Source organism: Acinonyx jubatus, chromosome E2 (genome assembly GCF_027475565.1).
Source record: "Acinonyx jubatus isolate Ajub_Pintada_27869175 chromosome E2, VMU_Ajub_asm_v1.0, whole genome shotgun sequence".
Lineage (NCBI taxonomy): Eukaryota > Metazoa > Chordata > Mammalia > Carnivora > Felidae > Acinonyx > Acinonyx jubatus.
In genome coordinates, this window is record NC_069396.1 from 13,328,948 (window position 1) to 13,355,060 (window position 26,113).

At 53.2% G+C, this 26,113-nt stretch overlaps 1 protein-coding gene across 2 annotated transcripts in view; it reads right to left on the bottom strand.

Annotated features, from left to right (window-relative positions):
• The window catches only part of VAC14 (VAC14 component of PIKFYVE complex), a 101,827-nt gene that overhangs the window by 48,687 nt on the left and 27,027 nt on the right, over positions 1–26,113 (bottom strand). For both annotated transcript variants that reach the window (XM_027076175.2, XM_027076174.2), the window contains exons 11-13: positions 21,850–21,994; positions 21,509–21,574; positions 2,837–2,993 (exon numbers count right to left, since the gene is read on the bottom strand). In XM_027076175.2, coding sequence (XP_026931976.1) covers positions 2,837–2,993; positions 21,509–21,574; positions 21,850–21,994 — 368 coding nt within the window. The remainder of the gene's footprint in view (positions 1–2,836; positions 2,994–21,508; positions 21,575–21,849; positions 21,995–26,113) is intronic.

Consider the following 26,113-nt stretch of genomic DNA (forward strand, 5'->3'; position numbering starts at 1 on the left):
GACCAATGCTTCTGCCTGCATGGCTCTGTGCTGGAGGGAGAGATGTTTGCACAGGTGGGAGGAAAATCCTGTGTGGGCAACTCTGCCTCGTGGGCCCTGGGACCACTGCTGTGGCACTACTGAGGTGTGTGATGCTGCCCCAACCCTTGCATTAAATCTGCACTATTTGAGTTTACAGACCCAGTGAGCAGGCAGGCTTCTCTACAAATGCTGCTGATTTCATCTTTGCTAGGCTCCCTGCCTCCTTGGCTTTCCAGAGAAAGACCCTTTACGGTGGGGGGTGGGGGTGGTGGTGCTCTGCAGTCGGCATGTTCTCAGAGCTGTGCCCTGGAGAGCCAGAGCGCCAGAGGAAAGCAAAATCCAAACAGGAAGAGGGTCTGGCCTTGTAACTTCTGTCCCCGTGCACGGCCAGATGGAAACAGACAGAATGACCCTCTTGCATGCCTGAGAAGCAACGGGGGAAAGAGCAGCCCACAGATGAATGAGTGTATACTTCCCGCATGCTTTCTGACCTAAACAGCCAACCCCAACATCCTTGGTGCCTGGCCAGTGCCCTCCCCCAGGCAACTGAGGCAGGAGATGGGACAGGGCCTAACTTTGGTTTCCTATGTGCTTCTTACTGGTTTGAACTTGACCTTAACCTTTTAAAATCATGAACCAATCTGAAAAATCTGGTGCCAGCTGTGGACATGCACGCACGTGTGGTTCCCACACTCTGTGCAGCGAACGTGTGTGAGTCTCAGGCTAAGAGCACATGGCCCACGGTACCGTGTATCCTTGAAGCAAGAAGAGTTATTGGCTGCAGGCACTTCCTTGGTGTTCTTTCCAGGATGGAATTTCTTCCCATCTGGCATACTTGGTTGTTTTTCTAAGAATTCAGGGTGAGTCCCTGGCTGATGTGAGCCAGTCTGACAGCCCTGGTGAGCTGGGGCAAATCTTCACTACCTCAGCCTCATTAGGGGCCCACCTATCCTGGCAGGGCCAGCAGCCAAGGTTCAGAGGACGTTGCCATCGAAGACACTCTCAGTTCTTACTCCCAAGCGGCTGAGATGGCACCTCGAGGAGCTCCCTGTCTGGGCCTCCCCAGGGCACACACCCCACCTGGGCCCCAGGCCATTTTCCGGCCCATCCCTCCACTAATGAGTAAGCATTTTAGTCATCAGCTTCTTGGTGCCCAGAGAAAAAGAAAACACCTCAGAAATGGAGGGACAAATCCCAGAGAGTCCGGAGATGAAGGTGTCCTTCCCCTGCCCAGGGCGAAGCTGCCTCAGTTTGGCTTTCTCTCCTTTTCCACTCTGAGGAGGATAGAAGATGCCAGACAACTGCTTCTTGGGGAGGGAGATCTAGGGCTGGCTCTGACCCGCGGATGCCTTCTCCTGGCTGCTGCCCTCTTCCAGTCACTTGTCACCCTCATCCCCTCACTGCTGCTCCTCTCCTCTCTCAGTGGGACCCCCACATCGTGGCTGTGTGCCGACACTCAGCCCCTGGCATTTCTGCCATCTGTCCCTGGGAATTTAGGCGGACCCCCAAGTGCCGATGTGGGACACAGGATGGAAAACGGACTCCCGGGCTGTGGGACAGAGGGTGGGACCCTCACCAAGTGTCCCAGGGTCAGGATGTGGGAGCCTCCCGGCCATGGCCTCTGACTGCTTGGAGGAAACCGGGCTCCTAGGCAAGGAAGCCACTGCATCCTGAAGAAACAAGAGAAGGAAACCGGGCTGCCATGAGAGTCCCTTACTCCTTCCTTGCTTCAGTCAGAGACAGCTAGAAACTTGGGACCAGTTGCAGAAAGAACATGTGCAGCAGCAGTGGCCTAAAGCCTCGGGTCCTATGTGACACCCCACAGCAGGAGCTGGGGGAGCCCTTGACATCAAGTGTCACCAGGAAGACATATTCAATGCACGAGCCTTCTGTGACTCGGCCCGGCAGCCCTGGGGTGCAGTCAGGCCCACAGGGCCCCAGTGGCACCACCGAGCAGGGGTACTCAGGGCCAGGGACCAGCCGCCTTCGGAGGCCCTGCCTGCTAGAGCAGTGGAAGGGGAGCTGCAGCCGAAAGGCCCTGAATCGATCTGACATCTGGCTTCTGCATCAAAGGAGGAGCCACCGAGGACCTCGTATCTGGAAATCAAGAGCCACTCACTCAGGGGACAAAGAGACACCCCAGGCGAACACCCAAGATTTGCTAGGGACTTTCCTATCAACTCGCATCGTTGGCATTTTCCAGGATGACGTCGCCGGAGGAAACTGGCGTCTGCCTGGGAGGAAGGAGTTGGGAGTTGCACTGGCCCAGGGAGAAGAGCCACCTGCTATCTGGAAGGACCCCAAGGGGCGAGCCCCAGGAACACCACAGCCACCTTCATGTCCAAGGACTGCCTGGAAACATCCTGTTTGAATTACCCCTCTCCGGCCTGGGCTGCCTGCCATGTTGTTTGCTATTTTTAGCTCCCCAATGAGGAAGGAAATGGCTGCCTGGTCTTCCACCTGTGAGACTCAAGGCTCCAAAGCCCCCTGATTCCTGGCTGGGGAGACGCTGCCCCAGCAAAAGAGAGGATCCGCTGACTCAGATGGTTTTATATTTAGCAAACGGCTCAGAAGTATGAATGGTGCAGGACGATGAGGAAAAGGGGATGTGAAGGCCTCTCATGGGGGTGGGGAGGCAACAGGAGGGCAAGGTCCGCCTGCCTCTCAGAGAGCAGAGGGGACTTCTGACTGCTCACACCCCAGGAGAGATCCGGGGCTTGAGAGGGATGGCCCAAAGGAGTGCCTGATCCAGGAGGAGACCGAGCGCTAGCACTCCCAGGGCCCCTGAGGCTGTAACCATAAAGGCACTACTTACCAGAAGTGTTCAGCAGGTTTGTTCTGCCAGGGGTAGGCACCTGAAGCTCTGAGTGGCTGACCCGGAGGTCAGGGCCATCAAGGGGGCCTGCATCATCTGTCTGGCCTGCAGGGGAGGAAGCAATTTCTGCCAACACCTCCAGATCCTTCAGGATAACCTGGGGGAGAAAAGCAGAGGATGAAGGACGAGGGCCTCTGGAGAGCTGCCGCCAGGGGGTGGCAAAGGGTCTGCAGAGGGTGACAGGCTGGTGAGAGCCACCAAGATTACGGCTATTAACAGTGTTCAGAAAGTTCTACAAAAGATATGGATTGAAGAGAACACAGATGGGCAGAAGGTGAGGGCAAGTGGAGGAAAGAAGCTAGACTCTGAGTAAGCTCTCTCATGACCACTCCTCTCTGGTCCCCTGAGCAGGGACCTCAGAGGTCCCCAGGAGATGTGGAACTCAGGGTGCAGTCTGTGCGGGGACACTGGCAATGCCCCAAAGTCAACCTGTGTGAGGGACCAACGGTGCCCTCTAGGCCACACTGCTGGTGTGCTGGCCACAGCTCAGTCCACCACCAGGCCACAGAACAGACCTTTCTGCAGAGGTGACACAAGGCCACCCTCTGCCTTCAGAACATGACTCTGGGCTCCAAGACCGAGGACTTCCTAACTTCTAGACACACTGTTCAATTCTCAGCTGCCTCCTTGATGTTCATATACGGGCCTGACCCCTGCCTCCTTGATGTTCATACACAGGCCTGACCCCTACCTACTGAGTTCTTCCAAGGAAAGGAAGACACAGAGTTCAGCACGGAGAATGGCAGAGTGAGCTCCAATCAGTGCCGTGTGTCACCAGGTTCCCCGGCGCTGCCTCACCACCCAAAGCCCTCGTACTCTTAGATGCTGCCTCTCCCCCCCCCCCCCCCCCCCCCACGGCACCCACCGCCTCTTGCTCTTCATCTGGTATCAACAGCCAGCAGGGTGCTGCCTCAGCAGGGAGGTGTGTGTGTGTGTGTGTGTGTGTGTGTGTGTGTGTGTGTGTGTAGTGTGGTGTGTGTATGCTGTAACTGCACAGCGCACCTGTCCCAGTTCTACCTCACGACACAGCAGGGAGGGCTGCTGCTCCCTCCCACCCCCACTCATCTCTTCTCTGACGAGGAACGTGCCTGTCCTAGCACAGGTGTGCCCCCAGGGCCATCCCTGGTACTCAGCGGACGCCCATCGGGCATCCACTGAATGACTGCCTGAACCCGGGCCAAGAATTACCATGGCAACTGGGGGGCTTTGGTCCTGGACCTGTGGAAGTGACACAGAGCACCAGAGGGTGGGGCCCTGGGAGGTGGGCTGTGTGCGCCGTGACAGACCAGCTGGCTGCAATATGGTGACAGTGGTCAAAGTAAGGCGATTCCAGGGCTTTTTGTGGGATGGTGAAAATGTGAGATAGTAGTGACGGTGGCACAACCTTGTGAATATGCTAAAAACCAATGAACTGTATATTTTAAAAGGGGAATTTTATCTCAAAAAAATAAATAAAGCTACTACTGTCTCTTCAAAGCTTCAAAGTGGTTCTTGTCTCAGTGTGAGCAACGTGCTAGTGCCTCATCCTGCCCGGCCCCAGATGTCACTTCTCCTGGTGTCCTCTCTGCCAGCCTTGGCCCCTGGGTCCTCTCCCAGCAGTGCGACGTGTTCAGCACTCAACTGCCCTGCAAGCTGGAGGTCTGGCTCTCATCCTGCCACAGCCCGGCCTCATCCCGGTCGGACACGTCGCTCACTCACACACACAGATGTCACCTCGCACCTGTCTAACTGCATGCTTTCCTCCACTGCTCCCAGGCTCTCAGCACCTCCTGAGCCCCGACTGTGCCAGGTGCTGGGGCTGCAGGTGAGTCTCATGTGCCTCGGCCTGCAGCCCATGGCCTGGCAGGGAGCAGTACTCACCTGCCCTTCCACACACAAGTATGTGCAATTTTAGAACATTCTGACCGCTGGGCCTGCAGGGGATGATGTATCCATGCTGGGCAAAGATAGTGGCTGCTAAGCAGCCTGGACAGATGGCAGCAACGAGCACTTGCCCCTGTGCCCAGGCCAAGAGCTGGGGGCCTGAGTGGTTCCAGGCCCAGAAGTGGAGAGGTCCAGGCCATCTGCTCCCCAGAAAGCTTTCTATTTCAGCGGTGGCAGAAAGTGGACAGAGAGGGAGGGGGTGGGACAGGGGAATAGACAGCGAGGAGGTGACAGGGTGGTGCTGCGTGATAAGAGTGGCCTGAGCACAGGCCATACACTCAAGATGCTCAATTGTCCAAACAAGTCACGGTCTAATGATCAGGGATCGTTAGAGAACCAGACGCGGGAACCAGGTGGGAGAGTGACTCACTCAAATTAAACTGAGGCAAGGAGCAAGCCAACTGTGCCTCAAAAAGTTAAACAGAGTCACCAGAGGTGTACTTCCACCCCTCGTGTTTCCCAAGAGGGCCCAAAACATGTCCACACAGGACTTGCGTAGAAATGTTCATGGCATAAGTGTTCATCGTGGCTAGAAAATGGAAACAACCCTAAGGTTCTGACACCAACTCTGATGTGTTTTTTCTGATACCAGGTGGGTGTCCTACAGTTCAACTCCATTCTGATGCCATCTACCTGGACGTAGCGTCAGACCCCACTGCTGAAGGCTCACTCCCACAAGACCGCCCTTCCCTTGCTTCAGACACCAGCCAGAGATCCAGGGTGTCGCCTTTGCTTCTCATGACTGGCTACAGATCAGAGGTTCCCACAACCCCCTCCTTAGGCTCCGTTAATTTTCTAGAGTGGCTCATGGTCCTCAGTGAAACATTTTACTTACTAGATCACCGGTTTATCATAAAAAGATGTAATTCAGGAAGAGTCAGATAAAAGAGACGCACAGGGCACAGCATGTGGGAAGGGGCACAGAGAGCTTCCGTGCTCTCTGGGGGTGCCACTTGCCCCGAATCTCCATGTGTTCACCAACCTGGAAGCTCTTCAAACCCCATCCTTTAGGTTTTTAAGGAGGCTTCATTACATAGGCATGATGGATTAGATCACTGGCCACTGGCAGCTGATTCGATCGCCAGTCCCTCTCTCCTTCTCGAAGGTCGGGTTGAAAGTTCAACCCTCTCATCACATGGCTGGTCCTCCTGGCAACCAGCCCCCATCCTTCTGGGCATCCAAGTCACCTCACTAACCTAACAAAAGACACCTTTATCATTTTCAACACTTAGGAAATTCCAAGGGTTTTAGGAGCTCTGTGCCAGAACCAGGGATGAAGACCAAATACGTATTTTTTTTTTTAACCATGTATCACAAGATCACAAACCCAAAAGTACATCAACTGATAAATGGATAAACGGAACACGGCATATCCGTGTCCTGGACTATTATTTGGCAATGAAAAGGAATGAGGTTCTGATATATGCTATAAAATGCACCAACCTGAAAACATTTGTTAAGTAAGAGAAGCCAGATGCAGAAGGCCATGTACTGCATGATGATTCCATTTATGTGAAATGTTCAGAGCAGGCAAATCTATAGAGACAGAGAGTACCTTGTGCCTGCCAGGGGATGGGGGAGGGAGACATGGGGAGTTACTGCTAACTGGTACAGGGTTTCTCTTTGGAGTGAGGAGAATGTTGCAGAATTACATAGCAGTGATGTTTGCACAACCTTGTCAAAATACTAAAACCCACTAAATTGTATATTGTTTTTAATTTTTAAAAATATTTTATTGATTTATTTTAATTAAAAAATTTTTTTAATGTTTATTTTTGAGAGAGACAGAGACAGAACATGAATGGGAGAGGGGCAGAAGGGGTGGGAGACACAGAATCCAAAGCAGGCTCCAGTCTCCAAGCTGTTAGCAAAGAGCCTGATGCTGGGCTCGAACTTAAAAGCCGCGAGATCGTGACCTGAGCCGAAGGTGGATGAGCTACCCAGGTGCCCTTAAAATATTTTATTTTTTTAAGTAATCCCTACTCCCAACGTAGGGCTCGAACTCATGACCCTGAGATCAAGAGTCACACGTTCCACCGACTGAGCCAGCTGGGCATCTCTGAATTTGTATACTTTATGGTTTGTGAATTATAACTAAAAAAAGAGAAGAGAATCAAGTCAAAACCCCAAATCAGCACCCTAATTCCCAGAACTGTGGTACTTCAGGTCAGTTTGCTCTTGCTGTGCCCATGGCCCGAAGCAGCAAGGCCTCCCTGACTCCCCACGATCTCACACCTGCTGCTGACTCCCAGGAGGGCCGAGAGCACTCAGGGAGGCCACCTGTGTCCCTACATCTCTGAGCTGCAGGTTGCTCCTCTCAGGGCTGGCTGTGCAGGTGGGCGGAGGTACATGTCCCTTAGGCAGCAAATCCTGGAGGTTCAATGTGGCAAGTGAGAAAAGTATGAGGCAGCCAAGGCCAGGCTAGCACTCAGCTATAGCCCGACCCTATGAGAGCTGCCGTGGCCCACACCAGGCTTCTGGCAGGTACTCATTTCCCTAACAGGAAAGATGCTTGGGAGGAACCACCAGCACCAGAGAGCCCTGGCCTGTGAGATGCCCACACTCTCTGAGTGGCCCCAGGGCCAGGCTACCAGGGTGGGAAGACCAGGAGAGGAAGCTCTCCCCACTTCCAGCTAGAATTAATGTTCTCATTTGCTGCCTGTCTCTCTTTGCAGAGTCATCTGCTCGAGGGATCAGGAGTCCACTTCAAACACTCTGGTCCCCAAACCGGAGCCCAATAAGCTTATATGGGCTTTGTGGTCAGACAATCCTGACTTCCCATCAGTTAACTTCACCCTTCCAATCCCTCTCCCGACATCTATTGAGCACCCACTGTGGGCCAGGGCCTGTTTTTGTGGGAGGAGATGCGAAGCCAAACAGGATGGCCCTGCCTCTCTCAACAGTGACCCTGGGGAGACAGGCGGTAAACAACACTTATAATGCAGTGCATGTACAACCAGAGCCAGCAACTTGGCCTGTGGGGATCGAAAGGCTTCAGAAGTACCTTACCATCAGTTTGCTGGGGGGCAGAGGAAGGCACTCAAAGCATTCACTTAACTAGCATAAGCCTTTCCGGACACAGAACCAGAATACCGTGGCACATTCCAGGAAGCTAAGCTTTGATCTAGCTCTGGAATGGGGCATGGGGCTGGTGTGAGTGTTAAAAAGGAGACAGCAGGCCCAAAATGGAGTCACCTGTGCTAAATCCCAAGTCAGCAAACCAAGATTTAATACCTAACTTAATTGTAGTTTCAACCTTTAACCTTTAAAGGAATGTAACATTTAGCTAGTCAACATGGAATTACCTGGTCAGCCCTAGTGAGATAATCCTCTTGGCAGACCCCTCCTGGTCCCATTAGGAAGGCAACTTTGCCTGAAACAGTGCATCCTTTGCTAGTCATTTTCTTTCTTTCCTTTTTTTTTTTAATGTTCATTTATTTGTGAGAGACAGAGAATGAGCGGGGGAGGGGCAGAGAGAGAGGGAGACAAAGAATCTGAAACAGACTCCAGGCTCTGAGCTGTCAGGACAGATCCCAATGCGGGGCTCGAACCCACGGACTGTGAGATCATGACCTGAGCCGAAGTCGGACGCCCAACCGACTGAGCCACCCAGGGGCCTCTACTAGTCATTTTCTTTCTCCACTCCCTTTCTGTCTTTAAAAACCTTTTCTTGTCTACAGCTTCTTTCTATTGCTACATGGGGATACTGCCTGTTTCATGAATTGTTTGAAAAAAGCCATTCTGATCTTTTTGTTTGTTTTTTTTTTAATTTTTTTTTAACGTTTATTTATTTATTTTTTTGAGACAGAGAGAGACAAAGCATGAACGGGGGAGGGTCAGAGAGAGGGAAACACAGAATCTGAAACAGGCTCCAGGCTCTGAGCTGTCAGCACAGAGCCTGACGCGGGGCTCGAACTCATGGACCGCGAGATCATGACCTGAGCCGAAGTTGGACGCTTAACCGACTGAGCCACCCAGGCGCCCCAGCCATTCTGATCTTTGAATTTACTCAGTTGAAATTTTGTTATTTAGCAGGGGGCATGGCCAGAAAATCAAGTGGAAGTCATAGGGAGGGGCAGGTACCCAAGAGCTATGGCCCGAAGAGGTTTGAACTTGGTTTTGCAGGTGATGGGGAGCCTGTTTCCCCATATGTGCCAACAGAGACTTCCCCTTGCAAGGTTGTCATGAACATCATAGGAGATACTCTGTGCTCCCCTTCTGTTACGAGATTTTTGGTACCATAGCTGAGCCTGGTCAGTGGTCCTGACTTAGGGACTGGGCAGGAACTGCAGTGTATACACAAAGAGCTTCAGATTTCATCTCTCTACTAAAGAGAATCTGCATGGACATCTTGGTACCACCTCCTCCTACTTCACTGGAGAGCAGCAGCCAGCAAAACTGCCTATTTTACATTTTGAATTCTCTTATTTTGGAAAGTTTAACACCAAATGGCAAATGAATGCAAATTACACTTCAATTGCACAATTAAAGCCGGAACTGTTGTCTACAGGTTCCTTCAGTAATCCCAGCCACTCCTCTAGTGCTTACATATCAGAAGATTTGTCTCTAGTCCCCAGGGACTGGCAAAAATCTAACAGACAGCCCTGCCTGGAGCAATACCACGTGTACTTGTAAGTGTGTGTACGTGTGAGGGTGTGTGTGCACGCGCGCGCACTCTCGTACTCGCTTACAGCCCACCTTCCTGGTTCTTTACAATGGGAGCTGAGAATAGCACCACCATCTCCTTCAGTCTCCTAGATGCAGGGAGAGGAAGGGGCTGCCAAAATAGAGGGCAAGGAATGGCTTGAAGACACAGTGGGGAATTTGTGGGAGCCACTTCAGGGCTCCTGCGCCATCCAATCCAGCTGCTGGCTCTTTCCCAGCTGACCAGCAAATCCCATTGAGCCTAGGGGCTGGATTTGAGACTATGGAGCAACAATCCTGATAAAGGCCTAGGCCAGGACTCTGCCTCTGCTCAGGGAATGAGTGACCCAGGGAGACAATGTCAAGGCGGCGTGGGGTGGGGGGGCGGGGGCGGTGCTGGGACAGAGCAACAGAGACCAAGGGAGAGCCGTGCTCCACCCTCCGGCTGAGACTGACTTTGAATCTCTGTGCCAGGCCAGGGTTTTGGTACCCCACCCCTCTTGGAGACCCCTTGGTCTGTGGACAAGCAGCTCTGGAACAAGGACACAGTGATCTCAGCAGCCTTGCTTGCGGGCACTGGCTTAAGAACTGGACGAAAGGCCCCCAGTGATAGGCCCACTGCTCGGCCTCTAGAAACACAAAGTTAGTCCTCTTCCAAGGAGGAGGCTGGCTGGGCCCAAGCCCGCACTGGACTGTAGTCCTGGCTTTGACAATGAGGAAAGGCTCAAAGAAAGCAGGAGGAAGCCGCGCCAATTAGTATGCGCTACACAGCTTTTTGCAAAATGAATATAAAACACTTGTGCTTTCTTTTTGTGTGAGAGAAAGAGTGGGGAGAGGGAGGAGGAAAGAAGGTTACAAGAAAGCAATATTCTGCAGGGGCAGGAGTGCCTGCAGTTGCCATGGCAATGGGGGGGGTGGTGGTTGTTGGGGGGGGGGGAGGCACATCAGCTGGTCCCTGGTCCTGGAGTGGGGTGAGCTGTGAGCTGGCCCTCGGAGTCAAAGGGTCAGTGACAACTGGGTGCAGAAAACATGTGACAAAGCAACTCTGAAGGGGAGGCCCGGGTGGAGGGAGGGAGGGGCCAGCACATCCTCTGTGGCTTGGGGAGCAAAGTCAAGGAGGCCAAAGGATTCCTGAGAAAGCCCTTCCTTCCAGGAGGTGACTTGATGCCAGCAAAGGGCATATTTCAGCGTGGGAGGGAAGTCACCATCTGGATGGGGCCATTGCAGGCTGTCACAACCCAAAACTCAGGCAGGCTGAGGATAGACTCTCTAGGACAGTGCTGGTTTCCCTCCCTTCTTTTATTCCTCTGTCCAGATGCTCCCTCTCCCAACACCTTGTCCACAGAGCAGCCCTGGAAAACCCGTTGCAGAGGGAGTCTCCCTTCTCTCTCTCTCCCTCCTCTCTCTCTCTCTTCACAGCAACCTCCCCCACCCCCCCACCCCCATTGGCTGGTTCTGTTCCTGGCTTCTCCTTTACCACCCTGGGAACAGCTGGAGACCCAGAGTTTTACAAGGCCAACTCCCTAGGCTGGGGGTCTGTCTTTGCCTCCTACTGAGGCTCCTGAACATGAAGTCCCAGGGCGAGGCACTCAGCAGATGTTGAATAAATACTTGCTGACCAGCAGCGCCAGGCAGGAAATGGAAGATGGATCGTTCTGAATAGCTTCTGCCAAGGGGATGGACAGAGAGGCCTCTCGCTTCACTCTACCCACTTATCTCCAAGAAACTTTTGTCAAAAGTTTGGCTAGGTCCCTAGTCAGCTGATTAGGCCCCAGATGTCAACTGGCTCAGCGTTCCAGCCCCATAAGGAGGGAAGGAAATCCCCAAGCTGGGCCCTCTCTGGTCCTAGCCAGAAGGAAGCTGCAAGAGTGTTTCCAAGAGACACAACTAGGTCCTGGCAAGAGAGGTGAGTTCAGGCTAAAAGCCCTGGAGGCTAAGGCCTGGACTGTGTGGGCCACTGCCAAGGCTATCTGATGCCTCTGCTGGGAGCAATGGGGCCACAGGGCTGTGCCTGAGATCTGGGTCAGGTTGGGCTGCTCCTTGTTCTTGGGAAGTGGAGCTGAAATTAAGTGCAGAGGCACCATGGCCAGGCATCCATAGAGCCTTGGGGCCCTTTGCTTCTCACCACACAGAAGCCTGTCCACTTCCTTCACAAGTGGTATAGGCCCAGTGCGGCAGGCCTCTTGAGTCCCTGATCACATACAGAGTGGCTCCCGCAGCTTGTGGAATCAGCTGGGGAACTGACCCTCGGAAACCAGGTCGCTGTCCCCAGGAAACATCCCCTTAGGGTGGTGAGGAAGGCACAGGGCCTCCCATGGGCCCCAGAGCAGTGAACCAATGGAGCTCTGGGAGAAGGCACACACAGCATCCGGCACCAGAGTGGAGGCTCCAGCTCTGGACACAGAGTAAATCTGAACTGTAGAAGTCGGCAATCAGGCCCTGGCCAGGCCTGGGAAAGGGGTGGTATTCCCAGAAAAGCTTTTGGCTACAACGGGGACAGAGCAGGCCAAGCCCAGCATCTCCTGGGGGGCGGGTCCCTCAGCCCTCTTCAGCAATGGCAAGGAAAGCCCTGCCAAAAATTTAGATTTGGGGGCGGGAGAGAAGGATTGCCTAGGCTCAGATCTATTTTATTTCCCATTGAGAAAACCACTTTGATTAAGAACCTTTGAGGTCGTACTTGAGCAAAAACAATTTAAAAAAAAGGATTATAACTTGTTTTTTGCCTGACTTTGAATGCACGCTTACAGGGATCAAGGCTACTTTCTTTTTTTCTTCTTTTATTTTTTAAAAATGCTTATTTTTGAGAGAGAGAGGGAGAGAGCGAGCACAAATGCAGACGTGGGAGGGGCAGAGAGAGAGGGGGACAGAGGAACCGAAGCAGGCTCTGTACTGACTACAGACAGCCCTATGGGGGCTCAAACTCATAAACTGCGAGATCATGACCTGAGCCGAAATCGGACACTTAATGGACTGAGCCACCCAGGCGCCCCTTCTTTTATTTTTAATAAACTCTGAGATCCTTCCCTAAGTGCCTAGTTCTGTGCCATACATGCGAAAGACCAGCAACCGGTGCTCACTGTTAAGTCCCACTAACAGTGACAGCACAGTGTGTGTCCTGGCAGCTTAAAACCATTACAGCCTCCATCCCTCAGAGTGGAGGAGAAGAGAAAAGCCAGCCTGGGTAAGGCAATTTGGAGGCCAGTCCCCAAGTCCCCCCGTGCGTCCCCTCACCCCCGGTCTCCCTCCTGGTGATGCCAGCCATCGCTTGCCTGCATCATGCCAGGCCCCTGCCCGGGGTGGGGTGCACTCTCAGAGTCCTACATTCTCCCTGAGAGTGAGCCAGAGGCCGAGGAAGGGCCTGCTGTGCTCCAGACAGCGCGGGAGCAGCACACACACACCGTCAGCACTCGGTTACCAGGTGATGAGCCGAGGGGCCAGCTGTCTCCGGGCACCGGTCCATGGCAACCGGGAGAGCGGCACAGGGCCGTCTCCTACCCTCCTCCAGGCCTCTGCTTCACCCCAGTGTACCTGCCAGCTACATGCACCCTGCCCTGAGGAGGCAGGTCTGCTCTGGCAGGGTCAGGGCCCGGCAGGGTGGGGCAGGCCAGAGGAGTTCAGCTCGCCATCCACCGTCCCTCCTATTTGTTCACCTTCTCAGAAAATGTTTCTGAGCACACACTATGTGCTGGACACAGTCTCCGTCCTCCCAAAGTGGGACAAGGGCTACGGGAGGGTCGGCGTGCAAAGAACACCATAATGACGCCGATGGGGACCTCTTCGATGTGCAGATAAGGAGGGGTGGTGTGTGACAGACAAGGCTTCAGGAAGCCGAGGTCTTGACCAAGTTACTTCACTTCTCTGAGTCTCAGTTTCCACTTCAGTGAAGTGGGGGACACAACAGAACCTACCCTGGAAGGTTTGCTATGGAGATACGCTAAGGTCATGCCCAAAGATGTCCATCCAGCGCAGGGTCTGGCGGCAGCAAGTGAATGGAAAATACCAGAACCCAGGCAATGAGGCCCAAACTGAGAGCACAATTCAGGGGGTCCAGGCTGAGGCCTAAGCAGCTGGATTTTTAAAAGGCTCCAGAGGATTCTGACAGCAGCTCTTGTCTGGATGGGCTCACTGTGGGGCTAATGTCTGGGTTATTGGACTTTAGCCTTTCTAGGTAAGATTACTGATCACTTCCTGAGTTCAAGGGGAGATGGGCTGAGGGTAGTCAGTCAGGCCCAGGGCCAGGCAGTGTGCTCACCCCTGCAGGCCACTCAACTCTGCAGCTTGGCTTAGCAAGAGCTCCCAATCCTATCGCAGCGGAAGGCAGTCCCCAACTGGCTGCCCTTGGTGGACTCTCTCCTATACTGCTGGACCTTTCACTGGGGAAACCAACCTTCCCAGTCCAACATCTGCCTTCACCAGGAGCCTAGGTGTACCAGGCAGCAAGCCCCCAGCCCCACCCATGTCAACCTGATACTGTGCCAGTTTTGGGTCCTCATCTGCACATCAGGGGAAGAAATCCAGAGAAAAATACTAAAGACTCTCTGAGCACCCACAGCCGCCTTCCCAAGAGTGGAATGCTGCCAGGCCAGCTGTGGTTGTCTGGGTGCCCCTTTACCCAAGGCCTCCTCACCAGGCGCAGTAGGAACCGTCACTATGCCAGTCCTCTCTCCTCCCTGGCAATGATTTGCTGCCAGGACTCCTATCCGAAGACCAGATCCTCCCAGGACTTCTGGTGTTGACCACTGGTGCCTCGTCTGGGCGGTGGGTCCTGGTTGGCTGTCCCTGGAGACTGTGAGTGGAATCCAGGGCTCTTCCCCTGCTGCCTTCTCCCTGCTTGGCCCTCCCTCCTCTCACTCTCAGGAGCCCCCAAAGGAGGCTGCAGCATCAGCCGCAGGGACAGCCATGTGGACAAGTGCCTGTGTCCTCGGCATGGCCTCCAGGGGAGCTACAGCAGGCAAGGGCCCCAGCTGACCTCCCCGGGTGTGGGTGGGGGACTCTCGGCAAGAGTTCTGGGCCCCCAACATTGTGCCCCTCGTTTTCCTGGCTTGTGTCTGACCTGATGGCGTGACCTGACTGTAAAGGAATCTTGGGGACAGAGGAGGGGGTGAAGGAGTTGTTTTTGTTTGTTTTGGAGAGTGGATGGAATGAGAACTGGGCTGAAACAAACACTGAGGCAGGGATCTCAGGAAGAGGAACAAACCCCATTCTTATGGAAGACGGTCTACTCTGAGCAGGCCATTTTAGTATTCCAGGGAGCAGGGTCAGGACCACACAGCATCAGAGCTGGATGGGACGAACACAGACCAGGCCAACTGTGTCTGATGGCAGAAAACAGGAGGTGAAGGGGTGTCGTGGACTTGCCGGGTCCCACAGAGAGCAGGGCAGCGTGGGGCAGAGGCCACCCTCTTGTTGCTCCCCGGGCCCCTTCCTACACTGCTCTCTGCCGGCTACCAGCCCCACTCCTTCTGCATATGCCCTGGGAGGGTGAGTGGCCCAACGGGGCAGGTCAAGGTTCAATGCTCAGAGAGAAGGTGCACTCAGAACTGATGAGAGGAGGGGGGGCGGCCTCAATGAAGCAGTGCCTCCATCCTGGGAGGACCCCTATCCTGCAGTGAGGTCAGCCCTTATGTGCTTTTGGATGTTCCAGAATCAGATGGATCCAACGTCTGGCTCCTGGTGGTATGACCTTGGAGAAGTTATCTTCCTTGCCCTTGGAGGTCCTCTTAAGTCAAAACTGGTATAATGAAAACAACTCCAAGAGCGCCAGGCAAACTTGTCAGGAGAAGAGAAACAATGTACTCTGAACAGCACATATGACCCATGAACTCAGCCTTCTGCCCTCTCCTGCTCCCAGTCTCCTCCCACAGATGTGGGAGGGGTCTGAGCCCAGTACCCACTGTGGATTCTGAAGGCAGCCAGTGGCGGGGGGTACTGGATGGGCCGTCATCACCTCTCTGAGCTGCCCTCAGATGAAGGGGCTCCAATGAAGCAGAAGTCCCCATTTCTGTGGCAGACACAGAGATGGCCAATTTTACTAGCAGCACCCTTGCGTCGGGACAGAAGAACACAGCCCTGGTCACTTGGGACTGTAAGAAGAGGAACCCATGGGGATGCTCTCAGTCTGGGGCCTCCGTCTGGGTGAGACCCTGACATGGAAGGCCCTGTTGTCACTAACTAAATCCCTTTAAAGTGGTAATGAGCCCTTGGGCCCAGCTGGCCAACCCACCAGACCAAAGTGACAAGAGTCCCTGGGAAAGAAAAGGCTGAGGAAGCATTTACAGGGACCACATGGGATGAGGGATGCAGAAGGGACAGGATGGGATGACAGGGCCACTGCCCCTGGGACAGAGGAGGCCAAGGGCAGCCTCACTCTACTCTGCTCCAGGGACAGGGCTCCGTGACAGTCAGGAGTGGCGGCACCCGCGGCCTTGCTGCAGGACAACCCCAGAGCTACCCACTCAGCTCTCATGCGAGCCGTGACCTGTCTCCCTATCGGTCAACTTAGCTCAGCCCCAGTGAGCTCTCTCTTTTGAGACCTGAGAACCTCTTCAGTTCTCCTGCTCCATTTCTCCTGGGACCTGGACCATGCAAACAAATGAAATCCTCTCCCATCTCCCCTAAGGCTAATCATCCCTCAAAGCCGGCGTGTCTGTTCCCCAGTGAGCCTGCAGCTGGTGAGGCAATGAACACCTGGACGTGTGGTGGATTGACTCAAACAGAAAAGCTGATGGCCCCCATCCCCTCAGGATGCAGCAAAGCCTAGAGCAGCCCTAGGGCTCCCTGCCCCATGGGTGTGGACACTCCTAGGATGTGCTATGGGGTTGAGGACAGGGAAGGCCCTAGCAGCCCTGGACCGCAGTACATCACAGCTCTCCTGTGTACGTTTGTGAGATGTCCCCAAATCAATCCTTATAACCATCCCTGCTACCCCAGCCTCCTAAGACATGGCCACATGCCTCACGAGGTGAATGGGCTCCTGAGCAAGAAACTGCCATTGCCAGGAACAACATCCTCACAGTCCTACCTTCCAAGTTTTTGAGAAAGGTGATTCTCATTCTTTTTTTTCTGTTTTTATGTCAGCCACATCACACGAGCCATTAACTCCCCTCAGCAATTTCTCTTCATAGTTACTCTGAGCCCAGGGGAGCAGATGGGGGTATCTCTCCTGGGTTGATAACCTCTGCTCTTAAGTGTTAAGGACACCTCAGCTCCAAGAGGTGGGAAGACTCCAGGGAAGGTGCCTCCAGAGGCCCCAGTGGGGTGTGCCCTTCTGGATCTCCATGGACTCTGAGGCCTGCTTCCGAAAGAGGCTGTGGCAGCCGGAAGTCCCAAGGCAGGCCCTCTGCCGATGATGCCGTTTCTCCTCTCTTCCCTGGAGCCAGGCAGCCAGCTCCTCCCTTCCACCTGTGATGCTGGGAACAGAGCCCACTGACTTGGGCAGACAGCTCCACCTCAGGGGTGCAGGGGTTGCTGAGGGAGGGGGGTGGGAAAGGGAGAAGGTATAGAAAGGGGCGTCGGTGTCACTGCCCATTGCCTTCCCCTTGGTTTTTCTATGACCTCAAGACGAACATCGAGCTCCAGAGCCCCCAGTGAGGCCCACCCACTTGGCCATCTGCACAGGGCCTGTGTGGTCCTAAAGACAGGCAGGGAAACAGAGGACAGAAACCAGCTTCTGTTCTGGCTTTTGCTGCTGAAGCGGGGGCAGGAAGGATATGGAGAAAAAACAGAGCCTATCTTCCCTATTTCCACCTGTATCTTTACCATTTTTGTATAGAAATGATTACCAGCATCAGGAGCTAAAATTTACCACGTGTTCACATGTGTTGGGTATTCTACACCCATGACCTCATTTCATCCTGGGAATCCAAACCTGGAAGGGTGCTTCTACAATTATTCTTGGTTTTTGGATAAGCAAACTGGGGTTCAGGGAGGCCAGGTCATCTGCTCAAGCTCAGTGTTAACCAGCTATGAAGTGGTGAGCCAGGGCCACACTCTTGGACCGCCTGATCCCTAAGCCAGTGCAGGCTGCAATATCACCTGGGGGGAAAATGTTACTGGAAAGGGATGCCACTCAATTTATCACAATGAAACTTAAAATACTGAAAATACACTTCTTAATGAAGAAGCCCTACAAAAAAGGCCCGGAGGCTTTGCAAAATGACTTATGGAAACGGGGAAAAACCCTGCTTCTGGGTGGGAGAGTTCAAGGCAGTGAAATGATAATTTCTGGCTAAAGCACTTGTAATGACAAACAGAGTTACAACAGGCCAGGATCTGGTAGGGAGGTTTACGCTGTCTCGTTCAACAACACTCTACAAGGCAAGTGTGGACATCACGTGCCCCATTTTGCAGGCCAGAGACTCTAAGGTCCCTGGTGAAGAGGGTGAGAGCCAGAAGCCAAGCTCAGGTCTGGCGGCCAGTTGTCTGGGGTGCTATGTTCTCTCAGGGGTACTACCAGCCACCCTTCCTCTCTTCTAAGACTGAGATTTCTTTTTTAAAGCTGTGTGTTTTTGTTCTAAGTAGATTTTATTTTTTACAAAGTTCTAGGTCCATGGTAATATTGAGCAGAAGGTACAGAGATTTCCCATATACCCCTGCCCTCACCCCAACACAACCTCCACCAAATGGACATTCCCCACCACAGCGGTACATTTATCACAATCCGTGAACCTGCGTCAACACATCGATGTCACTCAAAGTCCATAGTTTACCTTAGGACTTGCTCCTGGTGCTGTCTATTCTAAGGGTTTGGACAGATGTATAACACATACCCATTACACCCTGAGGATTCTGAACGCAGGCTGGGAAGTAGTGTGCTTGGGGCTGGGATGGGGAATCAGGGTGGTCCTGAGGCCCCTCCTGGACCAGCCACACCTTCAGGGACATTGAGAGGAGGAGCTATTGTCCTCTGGTACTCATGGGTGGAGCTCACTCAGGCAGCTGCAGGCTTAGGAGGCAGCCGGCAACTGGCATCTTCTGGGCAGAAGAAGCACGCCCACCTCCCTAACGGCGTCCAGCAGGGCTCTCTGAAGGGCATGCACCCTACATTCCACACTGTTGAAATCAGGGTCGCATTTTCACTTAAAAACATGTAACTGGATCTCTAGCTAATGGGGGGATTGCTACTCTGGTGCCAAGAATATTAATTTGACACCTGCAAGTTCCTTCTGACCAAAGGGATCTTCAGACAAAAGGTGCAAGGACCAGGCACTTGCACTGGTACTGAGGAAACAGCCACTTATCCTGAGTCATGGAAAAGCAGACACAAGTGAGGATGCCGGAAGGGCATGGACTACCAAGTTAGCGTTGGAGTAGAACTGAGAAGCAATGGCAGGTGAGACACCCAGCAAGGCCACAGGCCAATGGGACTATGGAACATGGTGGTGGGGCAGGGCTAGGTCTCTGAGACTCTGACCCTCCCTGCACCCAGCTCTTGCATCAGTAACACCCAGGTACACTCTGTTCCTTGAGGCCAGTGGCTCTCACCGAAGGTGAGGAGAATGTGAGTTTATCACAATTATACTGGGAGAGAAAAATATTCGCAACACAGATGACAAACTGAATGTCCCCAATATACAAAGAGCTTCTACAAATCAGTAAGAAAATGGGACAAAGGGTCTGGAGGCTGAAGCTTTTACAGATATCCACCCCTCTCCACAGCACATTGAGAACTTTCTCAAGAACCTGTGGAACAGGAGAAGGTGGCCAGAAATGGGGATGACAATACAACTACACACAAGCTCCCCATGTCCTGTCTGGTTCTGATGTGGGTAGCTGGGACCACACTTGGTGGAACACAGGTATGATGGTTAAGCGATTAAGAAAAGGGGCTTTGGAGTCAAACAGATCTGGTTTTGAGTTTGGCCTCATCACTCTCTAGCTGAGTGTGAGTTATTTTACCTCCTTCAGTCTGGGTATTCTCAACTGCAAAATGAAGAACCCAAGACGATGGGCAAACCTGTGCCTTGAGGCCCCGGGCTGGACGTAACGTGGCTAAGTTCGAAGGAGGCTCTGTGAAGCCGTCAATAGGAAGGCGCCTCTCCCCACCAGTCTGGCTGTGGTCTGATTTGACTGAATGGGCTTTCAGGGTCTTACACCCCAGAGAGCTCCGATTTGAGTTCAGGGCTGTGTTTGGAAATACTGGGAAAACCTACCACAGAGATTTCTAGATATCCTAGAAAGGAAGCTCCAGGAAAAGGGGGACTTTGTGTTGTCTGTGGCTGTATTTCCAATGCCAAGGACACAGTATGCCCTCAAGGTTGCCAAAGAGACTGGTCAGGGGACACTTAGGAATGTGATCTGGTGAAGAACCAGGATAGGGCAGAATCAGGACTCACCACTGATTATCCTGGTCCCCAACTCCCTCCACTAGAGAGAGGAAGGCAGGGAGTCTCGGCTCCTGTTACGACAACAGCCCCCCTCCAGCCCCACAACTGTCCCCAAGAGCAGCTGCAATCCTTTCCCAGCAGAGGCCCACAAGATGTGCCCCAAAGCTCTGACAACATTTGGCACTTCAGCAAATCGAGTTTCCACAGCCGCAACCTGAACAGAGCTGTTTAATGGACTGCATCTCCGCCGGCTCCCTGTAAACGCATACGCACACAAAAACCAATCACAAGCAGAGAGAGCTGGATGGGATTAAACAACTCAATTTAAAGGACTGAAGACTCAGCTGCTTCCAGCGAAGTCCTAGGGAAGGAACCAATCAGAAAGTTCTCTTTCTTTTTGTATTGAAACGAGGGCTGTGCCAAGTGCCCTTAGTCACCCCCAACTCAGGCAGAACCGGGCCACGTCCTCCTGGGCCCCCTGCCGAAGTGGGTGCTGAAGGAAAGGGAAAGAGAGGGCACGTGTGCATGTGAACGAGGCAAGCAGGAGGGGTCAAGGGCAGATTCCCAGACCATCTGTTTTGGAAGCTTCTGGAAATGCAGAGGCAGGTACCAGCCCATCTGATCTCTTTTCAGCTCAGGTTCAAGAAAGCAAACTCAGGCTGCAGGAAAACTATCCTAGGCCACACACAGCCTGGTACTAGGCTCAGGCGCCTCACGCATAGGAGGTTGTAAGCAATGTCGCTCTCCTTCTCCCCTGGCCCCCAGCTCTTGTCCACTCCCATATTCCCAATGGGCAGATTTGTGGATTCACGTGCCCACTGCCTCATGGGGCACACAGCTTTGCCTAAGGCCCACAGCTGCCCAGAGCCCAGAAGAGGGAAGGAGAGGGACCAGTCAAGGTACAGCCTGCCAGCATCGGACAGGCGGCCTAGAGCTGGTATAGGTGAAGGGAAGGGATGTCACCCTGGCCAATGGCAACACCCACGAGCAATCCTGCCCCCAGGCTGGGAGGCAGGGGAGTCTTGAAAAAGCATTACCTTAGCCTGACAGCAAAGGATGGAACGCTGCCGATAATGGGGTGGGGATGGGGGCCGCCCCCCAGAGGGCTAAGAGACGCAGGGCCCAGCTGTCTCTCCCTTTCTCTGGGCTAGCCTCTCCCTTCTGCTCTTGGTGACCCTCACAAAGCAAATCTTAAAGGGCCAATTTCAATCCAGAGGTCAGAATGGAGGCTGGCTGCAATGAATAGAACACAACAAGAACTCACAGAGCGGCCAGCATTGCCTGGCCCAGCACTTAGCATCTTCCAAATTACTGCCCCACTGAGCAGAGAAGGAACCAGACAAGCCACTTGCTCGTGGTCAGGCAGCTACGCGGGGCCAGATCTTGCTTTGGGGACCCAACCCAGCCGAGCTGCCCACCACCACACCCTACCCGCCCTGCCCTTCTATAGCCGAGCCAGTTTCCCCCTGAGGCCAATGTCCTCGCTGATACACTGACCCAGTGCTCCTCAGAAGGGCTGGAAGAAGACGTCCTTGTTCCCAAAGCCAAGAGCATTAAACACAGCTTTCCCTGTAAGCGATGCACCTTACCAGGTAAGAAGAGAGCGACTTTTCGGGTGCTGATTTAAGAGGACAACAAAACAAGCACCTCTCAGCTACCAGATCCCATCCGTCACTCAAATGACTTAGGCAGCCATGACAGAAGGAAGGGGGTGACCTACCTCATCAGATTCATCCGACAACGTCTGAAGCAGGATGGGGAAGAGGCTGTCTGTGTGCCGGAACATCTGGAAAGCAGAGAAGCCGGGAAATCCGTAAGCTTCCCCCACCCTGGCTCCACCACTGAGCTCAGTGTGGACAGGGTCCCACTGCACTGCATGGACCTCCCCCACACCCCCAGTGCTCCTCAAGCATCTTTCACTCCTCTGCTTGCCAGGGATTTTCTAGAACTGCAGTGACCAGAACCCTACCAAGCATGGGGAGGCCCCAGAAAACTGAGATAGACCCAGAAGCAGCCCCCAGGTTCGAAGGGCCTATCAGGCTGATAGGCCCAGGGACTCACCTTCCGGGGAGTCTTGATATAGAGGTGGTAGAGCCACTTCAGGACAGCGATCCTGGTCATCATCCCGATGGCCATGTCGCTGAGGTGGCAGTTCAGGACCTGCACGATCCCGTCAAGGTGGAGGGTGACTGGGGCCCTGTCCGTGCTGTGGGTGAGACCGGGAGGAGAGCTTAGTTGAAGCTTGCTATAGCCCCTTCCGCTGAGCTGCAGCACCACTCTGGCTTCGCAGTCAGAACCACCCACATGCTGCACTTTCCTGGGTGCGGTGGCCAGGAGCGGGCAGACGGCACACCCCCTCCACGTGGCTGGTGGAGGCTAGTTTCACCCCGTGGCCTCAACCCTCCTTCTCCAAGGCTGGAGTTGGTGGAAGAGGGCCAGTCTGCTGGCTGCCTACCCACCTCCCCAGCACTGGCCTAGCCTGTACTGGAGAACACCTCTTTGAGATCACCAAGTTGGGCCCCAGCAGACCTCAGGGATGAAAAGCCGTTCAGCATCCTCAGGGCATTCAGTCCAAACCCTTTGTTGATAAGACAAAACCAATGGATCCAACGAGTCCAGGGGAAAGCCCTGAAAACACCCTTTAAGAGCAGACAGAGTTTTCACCAGGCAAACAAAGAATATTTCTCCAGTAAGGACCTGGGTCCTGAGGACCCAGGTCAGGCAGTTCAGTTGCCTGTCTGTAGAAAACGGTCTCGCGTGGCATTTCTAGGCTGCTCAATTATTCATTGGCAGCAGGAACTTGATGCCAGTGCTTTCCTAATTTGCCCGCAGCCTCTCTGAAGCTCATTTGATGTGAATTCCTAAAGGGACCCATTCTCAGTTCTGTAACTGCTAAACAGAACTGCTGTTTAATATGGTTTGATGATTCCCCACGGTGCTCGTTTAGGGGTGAGAGTGGGTACTTCTATCCTCGGGTCGCCAGACGGGCTGGGCGTGTGATGACAGAGCCCAGCAGTCCTGAGCCTCTGGGTGGGGATGCCACTAATTCCACGGTAGTCATGTGGATGGAAGTTCTGGGGTCTTTTGCCAACACCTAAACACCTAGGTTCTTTGCTAGCCTAAGACAGACAGGGAAACTAAGGCACAGACAGACAAGTTCAGGGTGGCAAACACAAGCTCCCAATCTCTTCATCACTTTCTCTCTCACTGTCTGATAGAAACGTAATGTGAGCCACATATGGAATTTTACATTTTTGAGTCCTATACTCAAAAATAAAAAGAACCAGGTAAAATTTTAATGACATATTTTAATGAATATAACATACCCCAACAATATCATTTCAACATGAAGCCAACATAAAAAACAATATACACATCACTCATAGGATACTTCATATTCTTTTTGGTGTTCTAAGTCTTTGAAATCCAGCGTGCATTTCACCCTGACAGCACACCTCTGTTCACACTAGCCACACTGCACGTGCCCAGCGGCCCCGTGACTCTGGCTATTGCCACGGACAACACGGCACTATGGTGTTGGGCTAGCAATCTATCCCAGGGCTTCCTGAGCATTTTCTTTTCTTCTCTGAAAACTTCCTAGAAACTCCCTCTCCTCCTGCTGATGACCAGGACTTACTCTCTTATCGCCAAGTCCTTCTTTCCCCTGTCCTCCTGGCCTCCTACCTGGCTCCTTCCAGCATGCTATTATAGCTCTTTTCCTTGAGAAGCTGGAGAAGTTCCAGAAGCCTACCTACACCCCAAGGCCTTAACAGAGTGGGAGCTCAGGAGGCTGTGAGGAATGAATGGCAACTGCCTGATTCTGCCTCTGCGTCCTGACCTGGTGAGCCCTCGGTCCACAGTGAGTCCCTTTCCACAGCAGGACATTCCAGCTCCCACATGGGGCCAGGGTGCTGGGACTCTATGCCTGGCAGGCCAGCACCACTTTCTTAGCTGAAATGGTCCTCCAGGGAGCAAGGCCTTGTTTTCACTCCCCTGGGGGCAGTCAGGGCCGTAGTGGCCAGCAATGGCTGTGGCCTAAGCTGCCAGTGGGAGGAAGGCAGTGCCAAGCCCAGCTGCTCCGACTCCACCCTGCAGATCAGGCCCAGAGGTTACCCGATCGGGAAGGGGTGGAGCTCACAATTTGAATGTGAGCAGTCCGAGCCTAGAGTGGCCTCCTCTACCACATGGCACTGCCTCCTAATGGGCCAGGCTCAGGAGAGTCCATTTCCAACTGTCCCCTGGCAGGGGCAGCTGAATGGCAGCTTATGTGGACTGGCCCGGTCAGACCTGGCAGCCCTGCGTACTGGAGGGAGAGAGAGGGGTCGCAGAGACCGTTCAATATATTTTCCTATCAGCATGACAGGCAAAGTCTCTACGTGGGGCGGGAGAGGAGACTGGGAAAGCCTGGTGCTGCTGTGTGCGTGGGGCATTCCAAATCCAAGTGGCCCAAATAAGGGCTCCAAGATACTAGATGGTCCCTGGGCCAGATGGGCTCCTTGATTCACTGTAGTCCCAAGATGCTTCCAGCCAGTTCAATGTCTCTACTGAGGGACAAATCAAGGGCCAGCCCATGGTGGCATCTCCCCCCGATGGCACTGTGTCAAGGCCATAAAATGAAGGATTTCGTGGAGCCGGTGCGCAAGAACTGGCAGCATTCTGTGCACTAACATTCTCCAACTTTCCCCACAGCAAAAGTTGGCTATGGCAAACCTCCCCAGACACGGGCACCTTCAGATTGCTGGTGAGGCAGGTGTCAGCTTCAACCCACCAAGAACACCATGGCTGAAAGGGACGTCATGGTTCAAGTAACTCGATCCTGCGATGCACAGATGAGACAGTATGGAACCCGTCCAAGGCCATGCGGCCATCAGTTGAAAACTTATTCCCTTAGCCGGAGACACTCTCCCTGGGTCTCACTTCCTTTGGCTGGCTGGAGGTGAGGCTCATGGGAAGCAGGGGCACCCAGGGCACCAGGGAGACTGATCTTAGTGCCTGGGAAAGATTCCACTAGCTGTGGAGGAGGCAGCTCTCAGCTGCTCCGCTGGGCAGGGCTGGCTGCTGTGTGCTGGGCTCCACGCATGCTCCGTGGGGAGCCAGAAGTCTGTGGGAACCCAGGCCCTTCCTAGAGAGGGCAGGCTGCATGGTGTGCTCAGCTCCTGAGTCCGAGATGGAGTATCCTCTGCCCTGGGTTACCTTACCCGGAGAGCAGATGGGAGCTCACTCACAGTTTAAAATACATTTCTGCATCGGGTCCAAAAAGTCTAGACTAGTCGCTCCTGGGGGCTTCTGAGTTATTTCAAGGTGTCTGCAAAACCCCACTTCCACTGAGCATTCTCATAAAGCATCTCATAACTAATGTCTTACACGTATGTGTATGACATTTTCCAAGTGCATGGCACTACTGTAGCTATTAAAATAGCGATTTAATGGGACACCTGGGGAGCTCAGTCAGTTGACTCCACCTTCGACCTGGGTAGTGATCTTGTGGTTCGTGGGTTTGAGCCCCGCATCGGGATCTGTGTTAACAGCTCAGAGCCTGGAACCTGCTTCAGATTCTGTGTCTCCCTCTCTCTCTCTGCCCCTCCCCTGCTTGTGCTCTGTCTCTCTCTCTCTCAAAAATAAACATTAAAAAAATTTAACAACAAAAAATAAATAAAATAGCGATTTATTAAACAATACTTCTGATTCTACCAATAAATAATGATTAATTCCAGGGGTTCTCTCTGGGAGGCAACACTTCATTTCTGTAATGTCTAATTTTTTTTTTTTAATGTTTATTTTTATTTTGGTGGGGGAGCAGGGAGAGAGGGAGAGAGAGACTCCCAAGCAGCCTTCACTTTGTCAGCAAAGAGCCCAACACAGGGCTCGAACCCATGAACCCTGAGCCTGTGAGTGGAAATCAAGATTGGAAGCTTAACTGACTGAGCCACCTAGGCGTCCCTGTAATGTCTAACTTTTTATGGTACTCATATGTTACATCTCTAATCAAATTAGAAAGAAAGTAAATAAAAAAACTGTTTCTGAATTCCACATTTTTTAAATAAAGTATCTTTACAACTTTTTTTCAATCTCCAGATGCTAGAAGTTGGGAAGCACGGAATTCCAGATCTTTCTGTTTGCCTTTATGTAGCCAGTGACCTATACCGAAACTCAATGATGACACCACAGTCCTTGGCAAAGCCCCAGGCATTGGAGTGGAAGCCTGTGCACGTAGTAACCTGTCCGGGGCTCCCCTGTCGGGTGGGCTTCTGGGACTCTCCCAGTGCAACCAATAAAGGCCACACCAGTGGCCTTGGGAGTCAGACAGGCCTAGCCTGAACTCCAA